The sequence below is a fragment of the Catharus ustulatus genome, chromosome 3 (assembly GCF_009819885.2).
Source record: "Catharus ustulatus isolate bCatUst1 chromosome 3, bCatUst1.pri.v2, whole genome shotgun sequence".
Lineage (NCBI taxonomy): Eukaryota > Metazoa > Chordata > Aves > Passeriformes > Turdidae > Catharus > Catharus ustulatus.
In genome coordinates this window covers 7802796-7830601 of record NC_046223.1, presented here as the reverse complement: position 1 = coordinate 7830601, position 27806 = coordinate 7802796, and the positions used below count along the sequence as shown (strand labels likewise).

General features: G+C 41.1%; 1 protein-coding gene across 2 annotated transcripts in view; it reads left to right on the top strand.

Annotated features, from left to right (window-relative positions):
• SNAP25 (synaptosome associated protein 25) overlaps positions 1 to 27281 on the top strand; it is a 60656-nt gene extending 33375 nt beyond the window's left edge. The window contains exons 3-8 of one of the 2 annotated variants that reach the window (XM_033053687.2): positions 381 to 422; positions 8563 to 8611; positions 14359 to 14476; positions 19517 to 19642; positions 21684 to 21828; positions 25964 to 27281. In XM_033053687.2, the coding sequence (XP_032909578.1) occupies positions 381 to 422; positions 8563 to 8611; positions 14359 to 14476; positions 19517 to 19642; positions 21684 to 21828; positions 25964 to 26032 (549 nt within the window). In that variant the 3' untranslated portion in view covers positions 26033 to 27281. Of the gene's footprint in view, positions 1 to 380; positions 423 to 8562; positions 8612 to 14358; positions 14477 to 14614; positions 14733 to 19516; positions 19643 to 21683; positions 21829 to 25963 lie in introns of both variants that reach the window. The other variant, XM_033053685.2, reaches the window with a different exon arrangement.
• Positions 27282 to 27806: the final 525 nt, after the last annotated feature.

The following is a 27806-nucleotide window of genomic DNA, read 5'->3' as shown; positions in this document are numbered from 1 at the left end:
ATTTTCTGAGGATTCCTTCAATTTGTCAAACATATTAAATGTTAGAAGTCACCAATTAGGTTTCTGAAGAGTCTGAGCTGAAAACCACAGGCTTTATTTTTAAAGTGGAACACCTGCAGTTCCGAGCAGTGCCGCTGCAGGGTGTGAGCAAGGGGAGCACAAGCCTGGGAGACTGCAGCTGCCTTGAGGTATGCTGGCAAGTGCTGCATTAGCCATCCATAGTGCTGGAGAAGGAGAGATCACCAGTGCCCTGCTGATGGCCTCATTTGGAGGGGAAGGAAAAGAGTGCAGGAGAAACATCCTGTCAGCATGAGGCTGCACATTAGTGTTAGAAAGCATAATTTGCCAAATCTCCATGTTTTTGTCCTGTTTCTTTTCAGTCCCTTGAGAGCACCCGTCGAATGCTGCAGCTTGTTGAAGAGGTAAGGACTTGCACTTTATTTGCACTTCTGTTGTGAGCAAAAGTGATGGAGAGCCTGACACTGGAAGTGTTTTTTTAAAAAATTCACATTGCTAGGGCCTGTCCATGCTCATCCCTACCCCTCATTAGGGCCACACAAGACACTGTTCCCTGGTTGCCAAGGCACTGGTTTGGTCATACCTGAGGATGACTGAGACAGGATTCTGGAGATAAATGAAGGAAATGGCCTCTGAAGGTGACCTGGAGTCAGGGACAAGTGGCTGAGCTTGCTGCAGAGCTCCTCATGCCAGCACCACTCTCACGTCCTTGGCATAACACTGCAAGAGGGGAAGGTGAGAAGGGCTCTTGATCCATTTTCCCGATCTACTTTAAATACTTCCCTCTCCATAAACACTTGCAGCTATTTATAGAACATTGGTCAGCATAGCATTTAAATGCTATTTCTTTATGTATCTCTGAAATATTTATCAGGATTTCAAGCTCACAAGATGTCCTAGATTGAACACTTTAGAACTGGGAGTTCTCTGATTTTCCACGGTGGTAAGGAAGGAGACTCTGGTTTGGTCCTCACAGCTAATACCTGCCTGGAGGGAAAAAACCAATTCAGTCATGCCATATTTCACTCTCCCCAAAATAAAAGGGTTTAAGAGTTGGGAAATCTCAACTCAGTTTAGTTTTGAGTGTTCAGCCATCAGGTGGTGGAAGACTTTGCTGCTGCCTGACAGGTCGTATTATTTTCAGACACCATGCAAGCCCTGGTGCTGGAGCTGGTGACATTTTTAATCAGGGTCACTAGCACTGACAGTCCCAGTACTCCTGACTAGAGGAGTCTCCAGCAGAGGCAACGGGAAGAAAATTACATCAGGTCTCATGTTCAGGAACAAGCACAACCCCAGCCGTAGGCTTTCTGGCCTTGAAATCAATCACCACTGTGAAGATCAATGGAGACCAGTGGAGTCAAAATCAAATTTCCATGTAGAGACAGACAGATGGGTCACTGAGCATAGGCAGCATTGCTCCTCCTCCACAAACACTTTAGATCAAGGCCTCTTGCAGCTGAGACATGCTCTTGTCTCTTGAGCAATCTGTCCCTTTTTGCTGCTTAGTTCCCTGGACACACCATTCCCAACCACCACTTTACATCAACTCTTTGCTGAATGCAGATCCTGCTGAAATCAATTTAACATCATGGAAGAGAGTCTCATATGAGTACCCTCACAACACAAGGCAGGAGAGCCTGCTGCCCCAAAATGCCTGGGATCTAAATAGACAAGGCAGATGATGAGTGGGAAGAAGGAGAGGTGCAGGAAAGGGAAGTGATTTGCTCAAGGCCAAGCCATTAGTAAATATCAGCTCTGCCTCTCCTGAGCTGTATTTGTGTGGCCTGTGCACTGCTTGAGTCTTCCTAACATATTGAACCAGCATATTGTGAATGCCATTGGAGTGTCAGTATTAAATCATAGCAAATGGCAAAATGGGAGGAGAACTGGGACTGCTGAATTTACCAATGAATTTATGTAAGTCTGCAGCACTTCTTGGAAGAGCTCAGCATCTCTGGACCTGGCATTTATTCAGATGCCACAGTATCTTCCTGTCCAAATAGAGAAGCTGCTAGAACTAGCACTGAGTAGTCAAGGGAGTCCTTCCAAAATGAGCTGAATATTATTTTCACTAATGTGACTACTGGAGACCTTTAAAATTCTTCTGTGGCCTAAACAGCTGGTTAATTATTCCAATCCCTTTTCCTAGGTACTTAAAAAAAAAAAAAAAAAAAAGCAACATTCAGGGACTGAGAGATTTTAAACCAAAAAGACAAATGGTGAGAGTATTTGAAATTGAACTTGCACTGCTCTGATTTAATAAACCCTACAAACCCAATTAGACTTCCTCACTTAGCAGAACCTGTCTAGCAGATAGAGATAGGAAACACTCAGGGAACAAATGCTTTTTACTCTGTTCTATTGATACAGCAAATCTATTACTCCTTTCTTAGGAAAAGGATGCCTCCTTGTTTAAGCATTAATACTGTGTACATTTGTATGGATTGCTGTCATAATACTGGGGAAATACAGCATAAACAGACTGACTGGACTCCATCCTAGAGACAGGGAGTGCTGTCCATCCAAGGAAGTCCTGTAGTCATGTAAGGCCTAATCATGGCCTGGGGACATCTCCCCAAAGGACATGCCCTGCTTGCCCCAGATGACTATTCAGATTTTGGAGACGAAGCCCTGATGCTGTTCCCAGGGAACATGGGCAAGGAAAACCAAGGATGTTACTGCTTCTTGGTTTTATAACCCAGCTTTACAAAAAAGCTGATTTTTCCAGTCCTGGCACAAGAAGGGAAGCAAGAAGTGTTACAAAAACTGCCACAGCTTTGCCCCAAGGCATCTCCATACTGGAATGGCAGATTCCAAAACCCAGTTTGCTCCATGGTACCCATCATGCCCAGGCAGTGCAGCTAATCCACACTGACCAGTGCTCTTTTGAGCCACTCTGTGCTATAAATATCTGTATTTTATGGTGATGCTGTGCAATGTTTGGGCCAAAACATAAAATAAAAATGAAGTGAGGCAGAAAAAGTGAGACTAAATACAGTCTGTAGCTGACCTTCTTTTCATGTTCAAGCTTTTTACCTCTGAGACAACATTATGCAATGCAGAATATCACATGCAGGGAGAAAATCTGGGACTTTGCTTCCATCTCCCAGTGCCACCACCATGGCCTTTAAGGAAAATGAATTGTGGTTGTATGGAGAAAAAAGGATATTTTGTAGCTATGAAGCTGCAAGGAAAAAAATAACAAGATCAATAATGGTAAAAGCTCAGAACAAAGCACTTAGGAATGTACAGACAAAAGCGCTGCTCTGTGCATTTAAATCCAGACAGGACTATCTTCTCTCATGTGAAGTGAGAGTGAAGTATCAAAGGTGAAATGTTGAGCTATAAATGTCTGATAAGTGATGCTGCCCTACACAGGATACTGAACACACAGAATGCCATTTTACCAGCTGTGAGTTTACCCTGACATTTATTATCACAGCCAAATGCTCCTTAGTCTGAAAAACAGAAGAAAAAGTGCTCTATAAATCTGGCCCAGACCTTTGTCAAAGCTGATTTGAAAAACCCTTATGATATTTTTAGACCTATTGGAACTATTGAACTATTGGAATAATTCTTTTCAGAAAAGTGTTTCAACCAGTGTAATTGCACTTTGTGTGTGTTAACCAGGGGGGTAGCAGATTCACATGGGCTGAGGATGTGATTTACCAGGCAGAGCAGCAGTATGTGGCTCTTCAGTCAGGGAGACATCATAGAGTTAACAGGGTGACAGGGAACCTGGAGCAGGAGATGAGCAAATTCATTACTATGGATGACTAAAAAATGTTTCTTTGACCACATTTTTGTCTTTAGGGTGTTGACAGTTCTCTTTAGTGTCTGTGGGAACTGCTAGCAATATCAGCTTGTCCTGGTACAGAATGGTCTGTATTAATTTATTCAAAACAAACTCTATAATTTTTGATTAAGAAAAATTCTTCATCAAAGTGGAAGTTTATGTGTTCTTCACATAACTGAGAGTGTGTATCTGTTTTTCAGGATATCTTCTGAAATGCAGGGAAAGTGATCTTCAGAATGTGGATTCTCTATCTGATACATTATTCCCTTATAGTGTTAGGAAAATCTTCCCTCAGGCTAAACCAAAATTTGAGCAGCTTTGGTAGGATAAGACCCAACACACTGTGTTTCTGGAGGGACTGATGAGCTCTTTGAGAAGTTATTCCCATTGTTTTCCCACTTTTATTTCCATATTGGGAAATTAGGTTCTGTAACAGCAACAACAAGAAAGGATAGAGCAATGCAATTCCCCTCCAAAGTGCTGGGCAAATTTTATTGACTGTTTTGTTTCTGACTTGCCTTGAGTGAAATCCTCACAAAAAAACCCCAAAACAAACAAAGAAAAACCCCAACTCAAAAGCAATCAAGAAGTTTAAAAAAGCTGTTACAGAAGACTAAGGATAATGCCTATGAAAGCCTCCAAAAGGGTTCCCAGTTACGTTGTTAAACTGGCTTCACTGAAACACTGATGAACTAAAGCATCTATGAGTTGAATTAAGCCTGGAGGTTAAAATCATAAGCCTGGAGGTTTAAAATCATATATTCTGGTTCTTTGATTAATAGCTTTGCCAGTGGCCAAATGGAGAACCTGGCACATGCTTCATATAATGATGCAGAACCCAAACCAGCAATGTTTCTCCATTTGCTTTTATTCAAGCATTAGAGCCTGGATGAAAGATTGAAGGACATCAACTTCCCTAAAATGTATGGGGTCTGTTTCATGTAATGTGATACATTTTTCACTTGGATGTGTTGGCCTCCTGCCCTGAAGGGTTATCTCACATGCAAAATTATTAAATATTTTATATATTTTACCATCTGCAGAATACCTGCATTATGGATAAACAGATAAACTCCAGAACTGCCAGTTTAATGCCTCAACATAAGCAATTCATGCTGTGCCATATTCTTCTAAAGGACAAGAATGTGAGAGGTTGGCTGTGCCATGGCAAAATCCAGCAGTCCAAATTCTCCTCTCCAGTGCAATGAGAAGACAGGGAGAGTCAGAAATTCTCTGAGAATTGAGTTTGGTGCTACAGATTAAAGAGCTGGATGAAAATGGTGTGTGCTCTATGAATTCAGTAGGGTCCTATGAAAGATGCATTTTTTATACCTCTGGCCTGACCTACCCTAAGCATTTCACTTTTTTGAGAATCCTTATGTTGCTGCAAACTGAACAGGATTGCCTGCACAAGGACTGGAGGGTCGGAAGAGATTCCTCCATTGCACAGGAAGGAAGAAATGCTCTAATCCTTCTCTAATCCTTGTTGAACTTTAGCACACGATTTCATACCATGATGAACCCCGTGAGTTCTACCCATTCATGGCTTCCCACACAGGATATCATTGATGTTGTGGGATGTGCGGGAATCCTTCCTGAGCCCTCAGGACCAGACAAACTCAAGCATAGTCACTGGACCCATGGTGATGGGAGTCTGTCATCAAGGATTCAGGGACAGAGGTTGTAAAACCTCTCTTCCTGGACTGGCACTTGACAGGAGAGCTTTCAACACCTCCTGTTACATTGTCCCGGCAACCAGCTAAAGTGGCACCTGCTGCACTGAGACCAAGGGAGTTTCTGTGATACTTGTAGTGCAGGAAATGCCAGCATGCCTGTGTCTGCCCCCTGAACACACTTGCTGGGCACATTTCTTCCTCTATATTCTTTTAATCATCTTTCCAGAGATGCCTCAGTCTATTGACTGGGGGTCAGTCACTGAGTCTTTCTTTCCTGCTCAGACATCTAGATGATGAACACATTTTTAGAATAGTTGTCTTACAGGCAGGTTTGGGTTTGAGTTTTCTAAAATATCAGTCATAATGGAAATACTGAGCTTTTCTAAAAGTCTGGACCTATTTTAAATTCATGAATGTGATTTGTTTTTTGATTGACTTTACACAATTAATTCTTTTTGTGGAAAAGCTGAAAATTAATGCTTAATAGAAATTTGGAACAGAAGGAGATTGTCACTTGATGTCTGAATCACATCTCATCCTTTTCAGTCACCACCTCTTTATTAGCTTCAATATGTTTTGGATTAGACCACAGATGCAGACAAGTTTATTCATTGCACACCCTTTAATATTTTCACATTTGTGTTACTGCTGTGGCAGGCTGTTCATAAGAGATACAGTATTGTCTGATGAAATTAAATGGCACTGATGATCAGGTAAGTAACAGAAAATTTCACCTCTTTCACTCTGTGTAAGGATTTAATATGAAATACAAACCATAGGTCTAGTTCCTGAGTTCATCTCTCAGCATGTCTTGTTCAGCTCACTGGACATTTTATCTATATAAAGGTGGTTTACTTAGATGTTAAACACAGCAGGAAAATGAGATCAGAGGGTTAAATGCAGTAAATATTTCTCAGCCTGACTATGTTTGATTCACCAAAACCCAGTGACTATCACAGCACCAACTAAAGGTTTCTGAGTTCAATATTTGGAAGAGTCCCATGTCAGACTGCACCATATTTACTGAAACACCAGGTGACTCAGGACCCAAGCAGCCTTCTTGTGTTTGCATGAGATTCCATGTTAGTTAAAATACACACAAATCTAGCGGGGGAGGGGGAATTCTCCCTGAGTACCAAGAGTACAGAAAGAGCCAATAAAAAACTGTTGCACAGGGAGTTCTTAGCAGAGCTACCCCACAGAAAACATAAGATAATTAAAGGTGGTTTCTTTATTCTAAATTGGCAAACCTAAGATAACCCTTGGACGCCAAGTTTCTAAAGGCTGAAAAAATAAAAGCTGGATGGGATTCAAGTAAATGCACTGTGAACTTGAAGGGAGAGAGGGCAGGAGTGGGTGCCTGGTAGGTGGCTGACCCGACGGCAGCAGGGTGCAGCAGACCATGGGGAGAGGCATGGGGTCTCTTCTGTCCATCTGGCAACTCACACAGAGACTTTGTAAAAAGAGAGAGCAAACCAGCCTGCACACATCTTATGTTTTTCCCAGTCTCTTCAGTGATGTAGACATTACAGACAAGAATGGGAGTGCTGGGAGAGGCAGAGAAGAGCACAAGAGGTACCTCATGTCCCTCTTGAGCTGAGCAGGATCCTCTGGAACCACAGCAGAGAAGCACCAGCTGCACCAGGCAAACAGTCCTGAGCAGGGTAGGGCTGGGCTTGCGGCTGAACCAGTGTGGGCTGTGGAAGGTTAGGAGTGCCCTGTAAGCATGGAGAGGGCACCTGATGGCCAGAGACACTTCACTGCACCCACAAAAACTGATGAGCAGTGAAAAGGGCAGCAGGCAAGAAGGATAGCATGAGATCCTTGATTTGCCTCCAGGAGTGTGAGGGTGGCTTGAAAAGTAAGAGGGATGGTCAGGACTTTAGTTTTCCGCACCTGATGTAGCGATGCAGCTGTGGACATCTCCCTGCCCTCTGCAAAACTGACACCACCACCTTTATCTGCTTCACAGAGCATAGATAGTTTTATGTTCATGGCAACAAGTAAATTACTGCTGCACATGTCCAGGTAGCTCTGCTGTCAAGCTGTCAGGCCACAGAGGATTTACTTCATCTGTTATTGACGTGCAACAGTCAGGAGATCATTCAGGCCATTAATTATTCACAGATGTTATCACCGCTCCAAGCAGAATGGAGCTGGCTTCCCCTTTGTAATTAAAAAGGAGATAATTTGATGTGTGATGTAGCTCAGTACCACAGCACCCAGGAACCAGAGACACCTGATCACATCCCAGAGTGATGTTAGCACACAATAAAAATTGTACCTGTGAAACGTGCCCTACCACTGGCTTAGGCAGGTGGGAGCTGTGAATGACTCAGCTTTGCTCCAGCCCTGTATCTAGCAAAGGCAGAGGTAAGATTCCCACTAAGCTGTGAGAGCAGAGGCAGATTCAGTGTGTAGGTGTTTTGAAAATCCTATCTTCAAGCTCAATTCAAAGTCCATTAATACTAAAGGTGTCTGTTGACTGTATTAAAACTTGGCTCAAACCCATATCTATTAGATCACTGAGCCAAAAAAATATGGCTTAATCCTATTAAATATTAGCCTGCTTTAAACTAGATTTCCTAAGTAGGTAAGCTTTCTGACTTCTGTCAGCAGCAAGAGCTGTGCACAAACGACTGTGCCTCCTTCCCAAACATGTTTGTGTCATACCTGTTTTCCCTGGGAATTTCTCCTGTAAAGTTAACGTCAATATCCCCAAGCTCCCTTCTCGTGCTTCATTTAGCTTCTCTTTTTAGAAATTACTCTTGTGTAAAGTGATTATTTTAATCTCAAGGTCCATGGCTTTGTGCTTTCTGCAGAAGTTTGGTGTCTTGGTGAATCCAGAAGGTTGATGGTACAGTGGAGAGTACCTAGCTACTTGCACAATGTCCAGGCACATAAGGTCTTTGCACTGTGCCATCAGCCCCTTGTCATTCCTTTCACCATTTTTCTTGTGTCTTCCTATGTCCATACCAAGGACTGAGTGTTCCCTCACTGATCTCTCTTTCTCTCTCTCTCTCTTCTCCCCCTCTCTCTCCTTACCTTGCTACCACTATTGGGATGTAGAGTAAAGATGCTGGTATCAGGACTTTGGTTATGTTGGATGAGCAAGGAGGTAAGTTCCGATTGCTTCAGTAAGGAAGTATAACCCTTCTCAAAGTGCTGTACTGACTGTGTGCAACCTTAGAAATGAGGGACAGAAAATACATGTGGTTGTGCATGAGAACCTCAAAACGTCTTTGCCTTTAGCTTTGTTGTCCAACGGAGAAAAATGTTCAACAGCTGCCTAAGATTCTGTACTTCTTTTTATCTGCTTCCCATTAATGTCAAAGAGAGCTACAGGCTGAACTCATCCAAAACACCAGCTACATGATGAGAAGTTTGCCTTTGTAAGTGTAAAATCCAGCATTATTTATGCAGGTGCTACATAATTTTCCCACTTAAATCACAAGTGAAAGACATGCAATAAATGCATCCCAAGAGATGGTAAAATGGGTTTAGTTTGTGTAAGATTCAGTTACTTTTTATACAATAGTAAGGCAGTGAAAATGTCAGAATTTTAACATTAAAAGGTATTACACAATCAGCTCATTACAATTGTCCATATAGGAGGTTTCAGACTTAGACTACCTGTCTGTGGATGACAATGACAGAGCCTGATATATTCAATACATTCCAGGAAATTACATTCTTGCCTTTACAAAGAAAAGGAAGCTTTCTCTCCCTCTCAATAAAACTAGTAAGTCTTCATTTGCCGTAGATCCACAGCCCCAGCAAAATGGTGTCTCCAATAAATCAACAGAGTAGAAATTTCTGCTACTCTCTATCAGACCAGCCCCCCAAAGGCCCTTTTTATTATTTACTATGTGGCATGACACAAAATAATTATTAGGAAATGTTTGCTGCAGAGGTAATGCTGTATTACTCATTAAACCCAGACAATGATAACAAGCAAGGGTATGGAATTCTTGGGAAATGGACTGCAGAACCTGACAGGCCCTTTCCAGTTTTAATGTCCTGCCTCTCTGACACAATATTGAATGAAAAGTAATAACAGGACCTAAATGGAAAGTATTTTCTTATATTTGCTTTTTTTAAAATGTATGTCTCATTGCTTTCCCCCACATCCCCCCTTTAGGGAAAAGAATTTAACTCAACCAAATTTTGTCACATCGATTCGTCTTGACAAGAAAAATATTAGAACATTTTGTTGTCTTCAAAAAATAATGGCAGTAGAAGAACTACCAGCCAATATGGAAAACCGGAAATTACTTATGTTGAAACAGATATGGCACCTGTCTAAATAATGTGTTTTGTTTCAGCAGTGGATTATATGGTTGTAATAAATCACAAATATTGTCCAAAAAAAGTATGTTAATACTCAGGTGTGTCTTGCAATGTAATTCACAGGCACAGCACCAGAAACTTTAATGGTTCCTGGGAATGTATGTTTCTGTTCTTTAATTGCTATATTTCCACAGATTGCTGGGAGCTTTATTTTGATTTTAATCCTGAATTTTGTTGTTTTTTTAATTATTATTATTTTGGAATTCTACTATTGTTAAACCCTTGTATTCAAAAGTTTTCTTGGCTACATTCTGTAGCCATGAAAAGAAGGACAAACAGAGCCAAGGAGCTGAGACTGGACACATTCACCTCTCTGGAGTCCACGGAGCTCAGTGTTAAACCCTTATTGACAGTGAAACATGAAATGCTTGTTGTACAGTCAGAGATGCAGTTAGTCAATATCTGCAGGAAAGAATCAGAAGGTTTTGAAGCCTTTATAGATTGGTTGTGGTCATGCCTTAAGTGATTCAGTAAATTTAGCTTATGATTATACAGTGTGGGATTTTCAAGGAAAATAGCCAAATAATGCAACCAACCCTGAAAATATTGTAACCTTGTACTATGCTAAATGTTTAATTAAGTTTTCACCATTTTAGCCATATGTAGGTGTAATAATTGCTAATTGTTTGATTTCATTTTAGTGATAAAGGACTTACACTACTGGGCAAAACACACTAATGGTGACTTTGAAGCCTCTGTAATTAGTGCAATGTGTGCAGCTCACGGATGTCTCAGCAGATTATCAGATTAAGGAAATAATTTGCTAACACTGCCATGTGATCTCTTTGCAGCTGGCTGCACAAATCACTTAAGATTATTAGGTGTTAAATATACAGAAAACATGACATTGATCTTTCCTGTGGGCAGCAGGCAGAAGATCTAATCTCTGCACTTGCTTGAAGCTCTAGTTCTAGGTTTTCTTACAAAATTGCTTGTTTTGAAGTTAAACAGACCTTACATGGAAAAAACTTTCTAAGCCAATTCAACCCAAATACTGCAAAGCAGAGCTGATTTTCTGGTATCAGTAATCAGAAGTGTCTGGGATCATAAAAGGCAGTAAGTCAAGGTAATTTCCCAATGCCAGGTATTTGTACAACAAAGCCAGCCTGGATAGCTGCTGCTGATGTATAGCCTGCTTCCAGACAGTACCAGTTCTCTTAGATATACATCATATATCATACATAAACATATAGACACAGTTTATTCTAATAATATTGCAACAAACTGTCAAAAGATGTTCAAACTCTGACCTTGAAGGGCTTCCCTAAATGGAAAACAAAAGATATTATTTCTTGTAGGTATGAATTTGCACAGGTTCATGGCAGTATATGCCAACAAACTGTCTTCCCTGAAACCCTTTAATACAGCACAGAACATTGGAACAGGGAAGATCTATGGGAACAGACATTAAATCAACCTCTTGATAGCCATCTGATTTCCTATCTGCAGTGATTCATTCTGGGCCACATTTTAATAGCAGTTACACCAAAACAAATCCAGCGTGACCCCATTAAGTTAATTCCACTATAATATTTATGCCTCAATAATTGTGGTTAGACTCATGAATCCATCTCCTTGCCTGTGGGACCAGATTTTTGACAGGTATAAATTGGCATTGCCCCACAAAGCCAGCATAACTATGCTGATTCAAACCTTAACAATCCAGCCCATGATATTAACAACTAGCAAGTGTTTTTAGGACCAGCAGACAGCTGTCTAGACTTCTGGGCTACAAATATGGCATGGAGTTTTTGACACTGATGAGGTTTCCTTTAAAGGAAGATAAATTAGTTGCGGCTTCCTTATCTATTCAGCAATAGCCCAGGCATCAAACACAAATCCTGAAGCAGGATAAATAAAGTCAGGATTCTAGAGAGGGCTGTAATTTAAATGGAAGTCTTTGAGTTGTGTCAAATATACTCTTCAATAAGCACTCATTTATTGGCACAGAACAGAAAACAGGTAAAGAAAGTTCAAAAGGACTTATTACATATATGGCTTTAGAGAATGTGAATCTGAGCAAGGAGAATTGCTTCCACTGAGAGCCACCAGTGGTACCAGATCTAGGACTGACCCATGCAGTGTTAACCTGGCTTTGCTACTGGACAGACCAGTTTACAAAAGCACTAGCAGGAAAATCAACGGAAGAAAGATCAGATATCTCTCAACCCCCTGCCCCCAGTGTCAGAACGCAATGTGGGTACAGCCATCTTTTGACTGAAAAGTGCTCAGAGGCAGCACCTGGGAGTCTGTGACAGAAGTGCAGCAAATCCCATCATGCTGCATGAACCAGCACCAAAGCCAGCTCACACTCCCACAGCTGCTCCCGCAGTGAGAGCAAGCATTGCCCAACTGTGCAGGAGCAGAGAGGACCCGGGGTTAACCAGGAGCAGGAGCACAGGGAGGAGCACAGGAAGGAGCAATGTCCCCTTCTAGCACAGACTAATTTCTGATGAGAACCACAGTCTCTGCCTACAGACATGAACCAAAGCTTCTGCTGAACCTAAATTACAACGTGCATTAAAACAATCCAGCCCTACATGCCTGGTTCTCAGCTCAGCAGTTTATCTGGCAGAATTTGTGCAGTCCCTCTCTCAGGTTTCCCAATCCATGACTTACACAGTGTGTGCCTCTTTTAGAGGGCAGTGCCAGGTTACTCTGATCCTCTAAATATATCCTTGGATTTGGGATCAATAACTCCTGTGGTATCAGGAGAGAGGCCCACCCAACTGAAGAGAATGAGAACTGACAGCAGAAAAGCAGACGAGTCTCACCATACCAACATGGCACCTCTCCTCAAAGCCAGTGTCATGCAAGAATTAAACAAAGAGCACAACACTTGAAATATTCCAGCCTGAATAGTTTAGCCCAGGATTTTCTAGGCCCTCAAGGGGTGAGGTTCCTGTTTCCCATTAAAATTAATTTTATTTAATTATTTTAATGGAAACTGGGTATCTAAATCCCCCAGAAAGCTTAGAAAAGCTAAACCACAATTGTTATTAGAAACCCAAGTAAGAAATTAGGCTTCTTGATGTTCTCAAAGAAGTTAAAAGGAGTTTTTCACTGACATCAATATGCATATGATTTTTCTTCTAAAATTTTCCTCTTACTTTTTTTTCTGGATAGGACTCAGTGTTACGGATGACATTAAATTCCTTCTATAAAGAGTGCTCTTAGTTCCTTCCTCTAAAGTCAAATTCAGTGTTTTTCTATTCCATATAGGGAATAGAGATGTATTTGTGTTTTACTGGGATCGCTTTACTTTTCTTCGTTAGGTACAGTTACAATTTTTTATGGATTGAGATACCACTCCAGGTAACTTCTGATCCTGGGTAGTATCAGAATCTATCCTTTGGGAACAAAAGGTGTAAAATGAAAATCCCGTGTAAAATGCTGTCCCTATTTCAGACTCCACACAAGACGCTTGATCCCATTGGATCTATGTCTGTTTACCTCAGCGGAAAATCAATTCCTACACTTTTACATCATGGCATTCTGTTCCTCTGCGACATTTTCCTCCAGCTTTAAAAGTGAAAAAAATTAACATATTAAGTTATTCTGAGACACAGAGTCACTTAGAAAACCAAGTCACTAAGAAAACCCATCATCCTTAGGCGGAAATATGCCAAATTCTGTTTAATGCCAGTAGAGAGACAGGGTCTATATGTGGCTGGTTTCTGGGCCTGGTGCTTCTTAACTTGCCCTGGAGCAAAGCAGAAGTGACCCCACTGAAAACATGAGTCTTCACCCAATGCCTGTTTCCAGAAGGTCCCTTGGGGCCAGAGACAAGGAATGCCACAACTGGTGATCCTGTCCAGAATGGTTTCAGTTGTGCTGTGTTCACTGAGGTTACTCCTGATTTGCAGCACCCACACTGGGAAGAAAACCAGCCCTGAGGCCATACTCAGACTAGAGATCAATATCCAGCACAAGACAGAGTGGCAGGTCTCAATTTCCTCAGCCTCTGGAAGAAAAGGCACCTTGACACAAACCCTTAACAACTCACTCCATTTCTGCTACCATTAACTACTAGCTCTCTCACTCACTAACCAAAGCAACTGTGCTGCCCAAACCCACCTAATTCCAAGGTATTTGTAACTGAATTGTTCTCAATGGAAGGACATATTTTCTCTAATACTAACATAAATGCAAAATAATAATACAATCTTTCTTTCTCCTGGATGTCACTGTGTCTTAGTAAATTGATGTATTTTGTTATGTTTCTGGACCTTAAACTTTATAACCCTTCCTTTCTACATCATTACATCTTGTTTATATTAATATATTTTAAATAAATTTCTCCTTTGTTTTACTCTTCCCATACTAATAAAAAAAAATTCTTCAGCGTACAATGCAGCATAACATCCTTTCAGCAATGCATCAGCTCAGATTAATGCATTGTAATGTCATTATTAACTCAGTTTTACATGGTCATTTCTCATGTTCTGTTGAAGACAAAATCAAGCAAACAAAAATACAATTCATTCCACACTGTCATCCCTTTGTCCTGACCAGAACAACTCGATCGTGTTGAAGAAGGCATGAACCATATCAACCAAGACATGAAGGAGGCCGAGAAAAATTTAAAAGATTTAGGGAAATGCTGTGGCCTTTTCATATGTCCTTGTAACAAGTAGGTACTGGGTACCAGCTCTGCTATGTGGTGTCCAGTTTTTTGTCACAGTGAATGTCTGAAGTTTTTTGTCTTTTTTTTCTTTGTCCTTTTCCATCTGCTTCATTCTGTGGGGATAAAATACTTGTGTTTAATCAGAACAACTGGAACGCATCGAAGAGGGAATGGACCAAATCAATAAGGACATGAAAGAAGCAGAAAAGAATTTGACGGACCTAGGAAAATTCTGTGGTCTTTGTGTCTGTCCATGTAACAAGTAGGTGCTGCCTGCCTCATCTCTTTGAGCACTTAAGGCTGATCCCAAAGGCCTTGTGAAGCTCATCCTTGCTAGGCACATGGACAGGATGAGCATGTGGCATGCAGAAAGAATGACTCTGGTTCAAATGCATTCATTTCATAGCATAGATAACTGACTGGGAATTACTGTAGATGCATTAAAATCAGGCATCCTGCAGTGACACCTTTTAATGGTAAAAGTTTCAACATTTTACACAAAGTGTACTGAGTGGTTCCATTTTCCAGAGAACAAAAACACTGGGGCTACCTTATTCCTGGACACTCTAAATTTTGAAACATATTTTCACTAACAAGTTTCATAAACAAAAGAGCTAAAAAAATGCAGAAGAGGTCATACTAAACATTGCTCAAAATTGTGGATGAAAATCACACCTTTTGTTCGTTGTTCAACAGAAATAGTCTGATGGGATCTTGAACGAGATGTGATGTTTCATAATTGGAATCCAACTTGAAATGGTTTTCGTCCTGCCACAGGCAAAAAATTTGAGAAAACCTCAACATGCCAAATTTCTCTCATTTGGGTAGCACGTACACTAAGCAGAAATGTTGAAATGCATTAAATTTGCTTGCATGCCATCACACTTGAACGAAACCGTCCTCCAAGTAATGCTAAGCTTGTTTTAAATGCCAAATGAAAATGTAATGTGCGGTTATGTGGGTGTAGGAAATCGGGGACTGACCCAAAGTCCTTGAGGAATGGCAAATCCAGCATGCAGCGAGTAGGCATGAAACCAGGTTGCAGTGAAAACATTCCTAAATGGCTGGCAAAAGGTTATGCAGGAAATGAAACAGAGAGTAGTGTTGCTGTAGTATTAAATTCCCTTTCTATGTGAACTTTGTTCACAGCCAAAGCCTAATCCTACCCTGATTATCAAGACCAAAAGGAAAGAGAGCTGTCATAGAGTTCATAGGGTATTTTGCCAAAAATCAAAAGACCAGGACTAGGATTTTTCCATATCAGTCACATTTATTTTGAAGTTAATTCCCCTGGGACACAATGCAAATACCGCCTCAGGTTTTTTCACAAAGTCTATTTTGCTTCTTTGTACCAAGCCCTGAATACAGTAATTTCACGATTATAAACTGCATCATTTTGACTAAAATTTTGGTCTGAACCCAAAGTGGGGCTTATAATCAGGTGCGGCTTATATACGGACAAAGAACAAAAAGTTGCTGTTTTAGTTTGGAGGACAGGTGTCTGCTGAGAAAGGCAGGAACTTCTCTTTGAAATGGAGAATGTAAACCTCCTCCCTCCAAATTATTATAATTTTGAAATCAAGGGGCTTTCAGGCAAAAATATGGGAATTAGGAATAACAGTTCTTTTCTAGGGAATTAAAATAGAAATACAGTACTACAAAGAAACAAACCCCAAACCCTGACAAAGTCAGAGTACAAACTGACACCCTGTCAGGCAGGGTGTTGGTAGCAGTCCCATTGAATGGTGGCTGCATCCTCCTGCAGTGACAGATGTGATTCAGTTGAAGCAGTGTTCCTGTACAAGGTGCAGTTTCCCTCTGGAGGTCCAGTGGTGATGTGGAGAAATCCAGTTTTCCTCTGGAGTTCAGTGGAGAAAGGGCTCCCTTAGTGTCCCAAAACCTCTGTTTTTGTCTTGGTAAGAAATGTTGGGCTCTTCCCCCTGGCTGGAGCAACTTCCCATGGGATGAAGTAATTTTATCAGTCACACAGTGGGACTCAATGGGCCATTAGCAGAAAATGACTTGTTGGAGGAAGGATGGGTTGTGAAAAGATAAAGAACAATGCCCCGCCTGTTTTCAATGGATGGCCCATTAGCAGAATATCTGCCGTTGAGATAAGGATCACTGCCCCCACCCTCAACAGATGGTGAAAGAACAGATACCTTTTATCACACTCTGTATTGTAATGTGCGGCTTATAATCAGGTGCGGCTTATCTATGGACAAAGAATGAAAAGTTGCTGGCACCCGGAAGTACGGCTTATACTCAGTGCAGCTTATACTCAGTGTGGCTTATAATCGTGAAATTACTGTACTTTTCTGCGGTAAACATTTTGTCCAGAATTATAATTGCCTGGATCTGTAATGGGAGAGAGAGCAGGAGGAATGGAAGAGCTGCACACATCCCTTTTGCAAGGGGTGTGAGCTCTGACAGGCTGTAGCCCTTGCTGCCCTGTGCCAGATGACCTGGTGCACCAGAGCTGCAGGTAAAAATGCAGCAGAAAGTTTACATCTCTCATACTGTACAAGCTGCAAAAGCTCAGAACTGACAGCACAAGAGCTGCAGGTAGAAATGCAGCAGAGAGTTTATGTCTCCCACACTGAACAAGCTATAAAAGCTCAGAACTGACAGCCAGACGTGACAGAGATGGGATTAGCACCTGGCACGTGGCACTAGAACATCTGCCACTTTGCTATGGCTGCAGCATCATGCTACAAGAGCAGAATGATTCTGCAGGTGATGTAGGGAACATGAATTTCTATTCTCCAAGGCATTCTGTCCCTATCAGTCTGCAACCATATTTCAGAGAGCAGCACTGCTAACCAATGCTCAGAGGATGGATGAAGAATGGATTTAGAGACTGAGTTCTCTGAGTCATTAAGCCAGAACTCCAGTGGTACAGATAAGATGATGTTCTGAGGAGTGGATTGTGGGGGAGAGAGAGAGAAATTCATACAGTTCTGGGCATCAGAATCACCATGATCCCCTAATGCTCTTCTGGCTGGTGGGAGATTAATGGTATATATTTATAAAAAGATTAGCCACTTTACATGTAACTCTACCCTCATATATAGTGAAAGTACATTTCTCTGAGCCTTAAAAATATATAAAGCTCGATCCTACATTCTTAGGAGACACAAAATGCCCACTGCACGGAACTTTGACCAGGTTGCATTCAAAAGGACAACTGCTTTTGGCTATGAGCAGATCCAAGCTCCATCTGTTGACTTTAATTGGAAATCCACAAGAAAACAAGAGATCAGATTCTGGGTGTATAAAATAATTTACCTCAAACACAGAAACTGTCTCACTGACAAAGTTGCACAGGTCTAAAGCACAGGCCAAACCCTGTAAATGTATCTGCAGCAAGAGAATTACTTTCAGGCATTTCTAGAAATGCCAAAGCCTATGTATAGTTTCAGAGAACTAAAATTAAACAAGCCAACTATCATATTTTAAGTCTTCATAAACTTTAACAGGAAATAAGCAACAGAACAGACGAGTAGGAAAGATCGATCTCTTAATCTATATTTTAATTCTATATTGGATCATATAACACATCTTCAGGCTCATTTAAAACTGAGCTGCACTAGGGGGCATGGAAAGAACATAACACCAGAGATGGGTTTGTCATGTCCTTTGCCAAATCTCCCAGAAGCACATTCAGTTCCTCCCCCAAAATCCAAGCCATGGGACTGTTTATAGGACTGATATTTGCTAAGGAACAGGGACACCACAGAGATTTTCAGTTCCCAGTGGTTTTGCTGGAAATGGCCCCTTTTCTCGAATAAAATCAAGAACTTATACCTGTGGACCCCAAACCCTTACATTCCCCTGTTAAATATTTCACTTTTGTCTGGTGACCCCTATGACAGCAGCCCTAAATAGGTTGCACGTATCAATCTGCCACTCTAGGGGTGCCTGGATTTTAAAATTCTATTCAAGGCAGCTCAGTCAAAAATGGCTCTCTGAAGGCTAATGTAACTGCCACAAAATAGAAATATAACAAGTTGCTAGGCTATTTTTAAAGTCCTGTGGTTTAAAACTCCTGAAGGAAGTGATGATCCATTTTTGCCTGTGTCTTGCTTATTGTGAAGGCTGTTACTGCTGATGCATTGAGGGATTATGAACTATTGGGGCAACTGTGCTTAGTGAGAATGCTTTACTTCTCATTCATGCCTGTAGCTGGTGCATGAAGAAAAATGTAGAAAAATTTCCCTTTCTGATGCTAGATTGCTCGTATCTTTTATTTTCTCCTGCACTCATTTCACTTCTGCCTATTTTACTTTTTGTCTCTGTGGACAAAGGTTTGTACATCAACTGTCGATGTATGATTACTATTTTCAAGTACCGATATATTATTTGAAAAATCTAATAAACCCTATAATAAAATCATCCCCAAATCACCTGGTGAAAGGTCAGTGGCTTTAAATGCCTATTATGCCACATACATATTGAAAAAATATCATCAGAAGCCAAATATTCTGCATGGTAAAATGTTAAATTGTAGCCAAATCTGTTATACTCTAAAGAGGGTGTGTTGCTGTGATGTGATGTGATGTACACACTATACTTGGCAGTTCTGTTTTTATGTCTGTCTGCCAGTACGTCCTCTGTGTTCGATGTCAAAACATATGTGTCACTGAAATGAAACAATGTTTTCTACTTATCTGTATTTCTTCTCTTCTTTTCTTTTTCCTTTTCTTTTTCCTTTTTTTTTTTTTAATTTTTATTTTTTAATTTTCCTTCTTTCTGGAAACTAAGTCAACATCCAAAAACCTGTGTGCAGGGTTGTAGACCTGACAATTGCAATTCACCCTATTGGAAACTAAACCTCTGATCATCACTGTTGTGGCAGTAAAGTAAAAAATAAGCAAAAAATACACTCCTTCCTTTTATTCAGGGTTATGATATATCGGTATACAACCAATGACCCTCTATCTGAAAACTCATTTGCTTGATTCAGCTTTTAGCTCGGAGAGGTAAAGAGTTTTGCATTTGTCTTGTGCACTTGGTGCTTTGTTACTCATCATCTTTTTCACATAGGCTTAAATCGAGTGATGCTTACAAAAAGGCCTGGGGCAATAATCAGGATGGTGTTGTAGCCAGCCAGCCTGCACGTGTCGTAGATGAACGGGAGCAGATGGCCATCAGTGGTGGCTTTATCCGCAGGTGAGCCTTTCTATCCACCCTTTTCTCTCTGCTCTCCTTGTCACTGATATATTTAGATTTCTTCCATATGGTCATGAGTTCTGTGGTGTTCATTAACTCCTTCTGATATGCTGGGTGCTGTGATGGAGCTAGGGTTTTCAACCAAGTGGTGTTCAGATTCAGGCTGTTGGTGATTAAGACACGTCCTAAAGGTTTTACATCCAGGGACTTCTCCTAGCCCTGAGGGTGACTGAGCTCTAGTGCAAGGGATGGTGACCTTGCTGGAAATCCTGGAAGAAAGGTTCTTGGCCCTGAGAACCAGAAGATGCTTGAAAACACAAGTTCAAACCTTTCTTTTTGAGATTGCCCAGAATTGGGCATTGATAAACTAGAAATAAAGTCTATTTATTTATTTCCCAGCAGCACTGTGAGGCTGCAGACAGCCATGGCCAGCCAGTACTGTCCTCAGCACTCCAGCTCCCTGTGTGAGCACTTTTCCTGGGGGCCTTATTATGGGTCTCACTAATGACACTTGTCAAATGCCTTAGAAATGAAGTGTCAGATAAATACTAGTTTATTGCCATTATGTCTCAAGGCATGCGGTGCCCATTATCCATCCTTGCCAGAAGATGTACCAAAGCATCTGGCAACCCTCCCTTTCTTTTCAACAACAAAAAAGCCTCAGGCTTTCTGCCAAAGCACCAAACCAAGCTCAGAACTTGAAGAACACTTTAAACTAGAGGTGCACCCCTCACCTGCTTGTGAGTGTTCTCAAAACCTCACTGCATGGGGAATGATGCCCCATCCCTCTGCTGCTGGGAAGCCACAACTGTGGAAGAAAAGAGTGGGAATCCATGGGCTCTCAAATCAAATCAAAGCCAGTTTGATGCACACAGCTATATTGAAGGCAACCTCACTGCAACCTTCCCACAACACACAGGGATTCAGCACAAAGTACCTACTGATTACAGAGCTTATGGGCGTGTATTTAGATGACAATGCTATCAGCATGGATAACACCATACCAGTAGGCAAAGCTTTATCTCTGAAGATTAAGGACACTAGATTAATAAGTAATTATCTTTCCAAAAACTATTATTATCCACTTTTTTTTTTTTTTTGGCTGCTGTGATAAAGGGAAATCAGCGTGATAGAAACACATTCGCTTTTTAAATTATTTATTTCTGGATGGCAGCCCCACTAAAATGAAGGCTGGGGCATGATAACAGAATAGCAGTGAAGGAAGTTAATTGTTCTGCAAATAGCCTGGAGCACCTTTTGGGCAGCTACATGAACACAAACTGCATAAGATGCTCAAAGTAGTAATTTTCTGAGTGGGATCCATGGACCTTGCTTTTCCCAGCATCAATCACCACCTGCCTCTTCAGTCACTGGAGAGTTGACCTAGCCCTTGGCTCAAGCACAAGTTTTTCCTTCCAAAAAGCAAGCAACTGCAAAAGATGGTGCTAAGAATGAGAAATAAATGATCTTTACTAAAGCCAGTAAATCTGAGAGAAGCTGCTTCTTTCACCAGAAATGCAGTTAATTAAATAGGATGTTCAGTCAGGATTTTCACAGCTGAAGCAACTCTTCCCCAATATCTCTGTGAGCCCCAAGCATACAAGGACTGGACAGTATTAATTAGCTATATGCAGTTTAAGGAGGAGAGCTGGTACTGCTGTAATTCCACCACCTTCCAGCACTTCCCAAGAACACTAATCACACATAGACCTCAAAGGAGCACCCTCTCATTCTTCGGGAACTGCAGAGAGGTGCAGCATGTGGTACACACAAGCTCAGACATCAACACTTCTACCAACAGCAGACATGAGCAGTATAAACAGAGCACTGATAACCCAGAGAACTGAGACAAACATCCAAAATATAAGCATGTAACATTTTTCAGGTTATCTGCTCATTAATCCCTTTTGTTCGAAGCTGAGCACAGCATCCTGCTCCTCAGGTGACAAGTGATGGAGGATGCAGTGGAGGTTTTGGGTAAATCATATTTTCAGGGGGAATCTCCTGTCTCTGCTTTAAAGAATTGGGTTTTTGCTGCCAGGGTAACAAACGATGCCCGGGAAAATGAAATGGATGAGAACCTCGAGCAGGTCAGCGGCATCATTGGCAACTTACGTCACATGGCCTTGGACATGGGCAACGAGATCGATACACAGAACCGCCAGATTGACAGGATCATGGAGAAGGTAAGGGCTGCCATTTCCATGAGGACCCCAAGAGGGGCTCTGCTTTCCCTTCTCCAAGCAAGGAGAGGACAAGGAAAGGACAAGGGACAGAAATAGCTCCTCTCTTCTCCCTCCAAATCCTTGGGCCAAAATAGAGCTTGTTGCTGTGAATCTGCGCCTCCAGTGCAAGCTGGATTGAACCTCTGCTGTTGAGTTTGCCCTTAGCAGACATCAAGGCTCTTTCTGCAATAGCTCTGTATAACAACAAGTGCCCTGAGCTATGCTGAACTGTGGGGCTTGGAACTGACTGGCACTTCCTGAAAAGTTTTAAATCTTCCTGGGCTTTTCCTTCCTTGGAGACTCCATGAGCAGCTCAGGATTAGATCACCTGCTTGGAGAACCAGTCCCCAAAGAAGAATGGGGAATTATTAAGCAAAGCTTTACCCTATGGCAACAGTGCAGCCAGTTTTGTTGGGCTGTTTATAACAACATTAGGACAGAGATCTACCTGCTTTCTTGAGGGAGGGTGTGTGTGGATGTACATATATATATGTGTATATTTATACATAAAGTGGGTCCCACATGGCCCCAGTGGAATATAAAGGCTCAGCATTAGTTCTGCAAAATCACCATCTAAAAAGGCAGAGAGCACTGTTCCAGTGCCAAATCTGCACTGCAGATTTCTGAAGCAGAGAGCAGCCCCCTCCAAGCCTGGCTGGGAGCTCCCTGCCATCCTCAGATCCCAAGATCTGCAAGCCATCTGCATGCCATCTGCATTGATACTGGCAGAGCTCCAGGCACACGCACAGGCAGGCTGAAGTGAGGTAAGAGGCTAGATCTTCATCTGGTGTAAAATCAACACAAGGCTCCACTTCCACTGAGATTTACACAACCTGAGGATCTAACCCAAGGACTTAGATGTGGTGCTTAGAGTTAATTCTGACCTCAAGTGCTAGAGATGGTGCTCTTGAGCCTTCTTACACAAAGAGTCTTGGGTAAGACTTGTGCATCTTACATGCATGCCTCCTAACACAAGCAAGATGCCCATGCCTGTTTTTTCTGTCAGTTAACCATATCAGAGCCTAGTAATAAAAAATTAAGGGAAATACTGCACTGAGGGATATTCCTTATTGGGGGTAGATTCTGGAGAGAACTGGGTGAAGTGTATGTTGTCTGAAGTTGTCTGTGGAAAGAACATCCCTGAAAGAGAGGCACCATAGAGCACATGGCTTTGTGTTGATCAAAAGTCTTTATAAAGTTGCATGTTGGTTTGACTGTATTGGAAAATGCAGAGTATTACCAGGGTGCCACTATGCACTGTTTCGTATTTCTGGGAAAACAAGGAGCACTGGGGGAAGGATTTACTGCTGCTCTTCATATGCAAAGAACTAGAAAGCAGTACATCTCTCTCTACTTTGGGAAGAGACAGGGAGTTTTTACAGCCTATACCATGAGTACCTCTAAATAAGAAGCCTATGACATACATTATTTTCTCAAAGCAATGAGGATGTGCACTATTGTGTTCCTACCTCCCTTGGTCATGTTACAGTGGCAGGAGATGTGCACTGTGGATGTAAATCAGTGGTATCCTACCCGTGCCTGCAGGATCCTATCCCAAAACACAGCAACCCAAACAAGTCACTGTTCTCCTACTAGATCAGGCTTGCAAATATCTGGATTTTGAAAACATTGAGCAGGCCCTCTGTGCACATAAAGCACATGGGCCAAACCTCTAACAGTGCATGCTGAGAGCAGTAAACTGAGGGACCAGCCTTCCACAGCTATGTGGTCTTCTTACAGACTTTGGCATTTTGTACAGCAATGGAAAAATGACATTGGCAGCTAATGCTTTCATAAAATCACCCAGGGCCCTTGGCTAAGGAATTGTGAAAGATGGATTTGCATCATACACAGAGGAGTCATCATGAGAGCAGGACAAAAATAAGACAGTCTTCAGTCTTAGTGAAAAATAAACCAAATTTCTCAGAGTAAGGACACACAATAATGAGGTACTAGAAAAAGGAACACAATGTATTAGTAAAACCCTCTATAAAAGACAGAAATTATGGTTAGCTGGAAATTACTGAAAGCACAATTGCACACACATCTGCAATGAAATGTGCCAACAGACCCTCGTCCCCCTCACGGAATTGCCAGGGTTGTTTCCTGACCAACTGTGCTTTGGGTCAGTTATGATCACTAGAAAGACCCTTGTCTGGCACAGTTTGCAAAAGTTGGGGTGCATCACAAAGCTAACCCAAAGTACCCAGGGATGCATCATAAATGCCCCTAAAGGGTTTATGTTCTACTGGATACATGCACCCAAACCAGAGCAATCTCATAATGCAGTGATGTGATCTGATCTATCCACAGTAATCAGGGCAGCAATGAATAAAAGGCTTTATTTGTCCTTTCCTCAGATCGTAGAGAAAGGGACAAAAACCAAAATGAAAATGTGAGGAGTAGGTTATCACCAGAAAAGCCTGGCCCCAAAATCTACCATAAATAGAAGGCTGGGAGGAAAGTAGAGGGGGTTCAAAGCACTCTATATTGACCTAAGTGGGAAGGTCAGCACAAAGAATACCACTGCCTTCAATGCAACATCACCCACCAGATACTAAAGTCTAAACAACATTAGGATTCATCACAATGAAAAATCATGCATTTCATGACAAAGGCAACTGCTTCCAAACCCATTAACTTTTTAGGTAGCTTTTTGGCAAGAGCACACAAAATTGTGGTAGACAAGGTCAAACTTATGGCTAAAATAAAGGAGCGTGGCTTGTAAGGAGTAGTTTTGCTGATTTATGCTTGTTGAGGAGCTGGCACATGCTACTGCACTAAAAATACACATCTACACAGCATTTTTCAAAACAATTACCGAGAAAAGCCCAAGATATTTCAGAAAGATTTATTACACTTCACTATAAACATTCTTAAAGGATTTTTAAATGCATGTGGGAAAGTTGCTTCACCATTCTGCCTTTGCAAATTGGAGATTTAAAATAGATCTGTACAATTTGAATACCCACCAGAGATGTGGGAACAATCATCAAAGCTAACAAAATGCAGTCATCAAACCACAGAAAGAGTTTGCTATTGGAGTCCATGCTTTTAAAGCAGCAACACAATTCTCACCTTCCCCACAGGTCTGCTTTAAAAACTGAAACCATTTTCTATCTAGTCCCTCTGCTAGAATAAGTCGGCATGGCAACATGGGGATGAGTGGAGTTTTGCCAGTTTTTGTCAGCTAAAACAGTGACTTTAGTCTCCAAAACTAACTTCTGCAGAGCTACAGAAAGTCATGGTCAAAGCATCATCCCACTCAGAGAGAACTCCCAAACCTCCCAAGTGGTGCCATTTTATTAATGGCATTTTATAATCATGGCAGGTGTTACCCCAGGGAAAACAGTGCAGTTAATGGCTCAGTGTATGCTGGACTAAATTGCAGTTTGATTGCTTCAAATCACAGTAGAATCCCTGCCTTTTCTTAGCTCCTGTTTATGCTGCTGCCCAGTGAAAGAGGCTACTCTGTCTTGGCACCTATATCGGTGAATTCTGGAGTACTGGAATCCCTCCCACCTATTCCCTTCCCTTCACATGCCGAGCAAAGATATCCAGGCTGACCTTTTCAAAGAAATTTATCTTTGCCAACATTCCCTACATCAGATGATCCAGCTTCTCTGCCTCAGGAGTTTCTACACTGACCAAAATTTTAGTCTTGACTTTTGATGTAAATTAGACCACAGTCCAGGTCCACTGAATCTTAAAGGGCTCTGAAGCTTTCCCCAGCAAAATGCAGATGCACACCACCAGTTCCCATGCTGTCATCCATTACCATCAATACCACCAGGGCTATTTACAGCACCAGTTATGGATCTGGCACAGCAGTTACAGGAGTTCAGTGGAGCTGACCACAAACAGAAAAGCTCTGCTCAAAGGCTACATGAAATAAATACAGAAAATCTGCCATCTCCTTTTAGGTCCCTAATAACACTATAAAAAGCAGCTGTCCTGTATTTTCATTTTTCCATGACCTAGCCAAAATTATGGAAGTACCCACAAAGCATTGTCTTTCTTCCCCCTACTCTTTTTCTCCATCATACTCTCTTTTTTTCCCTGTACTCATTCCTTTCTTTCCTTTGTGTTTCCCCAGGCTGATTCCAACAAAACCAGGATTGATGAAGCCAACCAGCGTGCAACAAAGATGCTGGGCAGCGGCTAAATGCAGAAAAGTGCATTTCCTTTTAATGTTGTCCAGCAGGGCAGCACCTTCATGCTTTTCTCATGGTATTTATCTACTAGGTTTGCACACATGCACATATCAGCCCCATTGTAAATGTTGTCCTGTGTAGTTTGTCAGCTTTCCAAAAATGATACTTGTAATTATTTTTTTCTAGATATCTTTCTTTCCAAAGGTTGTACATAGTGCTGATTTGATGGCTATAGCTCACTATGATGTTTTTTGGGGTTCTCCCTTTCCTTTCATTGTTTCCAATTTGGATTCCTTTCCTTTTTTTTCCCTCTCCTCATTTTTATTTTTTTTTGATGTTTGCTGAATGACAACACTGTTGGAATGCTAAACGTGCTGTTAACCTTTAAATATACAGTATTGTTCTTGTAAAACTGTGACATTCCACAGAGCTACTGCCATGCTCCTGTCTTTGGGTATCATGATGTTTAAGCACTTAAACCTGCTGTCCTGAGTTCTTCATTGCCTTTATCTGTTGTTATGATTTCATGATTAGAAAATGTGGAATTATATTACTATAACAAGCATTGCACTAAAAAGTGATGTGATTTATGCATTTATGCATGAGGAATAAATAGACTTCTAGACTCCTACTTAAACAAGAATTTTCCCATGGCAGTAGCACACCAACAATGACAACAAAAGCATGCTCAGTATTCGGACAATTTTGGGACTATGTTATACCAGCAAGTTTGCAATTGTGCCACTTTTTTCTTGTTGATATATATATAGTTATTAATCATGATCATTTTTTTAATTATGAAAAAAAGAGGGATTTGGCACTCACCATTTAGCCATTGTCAGCAAAATAAAAGCTTGGCTGAAAATATGTCAAAGACAAAAAGAAATAAGTGTAATATATTGGGTTTGTCTGTTGCTTTTGAAGACTATCTTTTGGAGGACACAACTACCATATGAAATGGTGCAAAGAAATGTAATTTTTATAAGGCTCTCTCTTACTAGTCGCTATCCCCATGTGGTTGGTTATCAGTACAGTTCTCTGTTGCTTACCTAGAGCTATGCACACCAGATCGCTGAGATGTTTAGTAGCTGACAATTAAAAATAATTTAAAAACCTAAATGAATGAACTCTAGATAAACTGTGAGATAAATATCATTTACAGCATGTAATATGAAAATTCCTTATGTCTCCTGTCAGTTTGTGAAGTGATTGACATTTTGTAGCTAGTTTAAAGATTATTAAAAATTATAGATCTCAGAATCCACGCTTGCTTTATCCATTTGTTACCCTACGTGTCACAACAACTTTTTATTTGACACTTACCTGGGAGAAGAAGTGCAAAGTCTAAAGACTCTTTACAAACTGCTTTTGTATTGTATTTTGTGGGAAACTAAAGATTTTGGTTTGCAATACTGTAGAAAACTAACTACACTAAAAGTACACTTGGTACATTCCAAGTGTCCGTTGTTTTAAATAACCTGGCTCGGATTGCCAAATACTGATTCAAAATATTTTTTTCTTGTTCAAGGGAAAGAAAAAATGAAGTAAATGTTATGGTACAGAAGGATACAGTTCTTTAGTAGATAAAATCCATTCCTGTAGTGGATTTAGTCATGTGCTAATACACCTCTTTTTAAGGAAGGTTTTGACCTACAGAATTTGGATAGTCTGCTAACAATAATTTTCTCAAATGATTAACAAAAACTAGGGTTTGCTGCCAATGAAAAGCATTATCATATTTTCCCAGGGTTTTTTCCCTATATGGACAAATTATAATTACAGTAA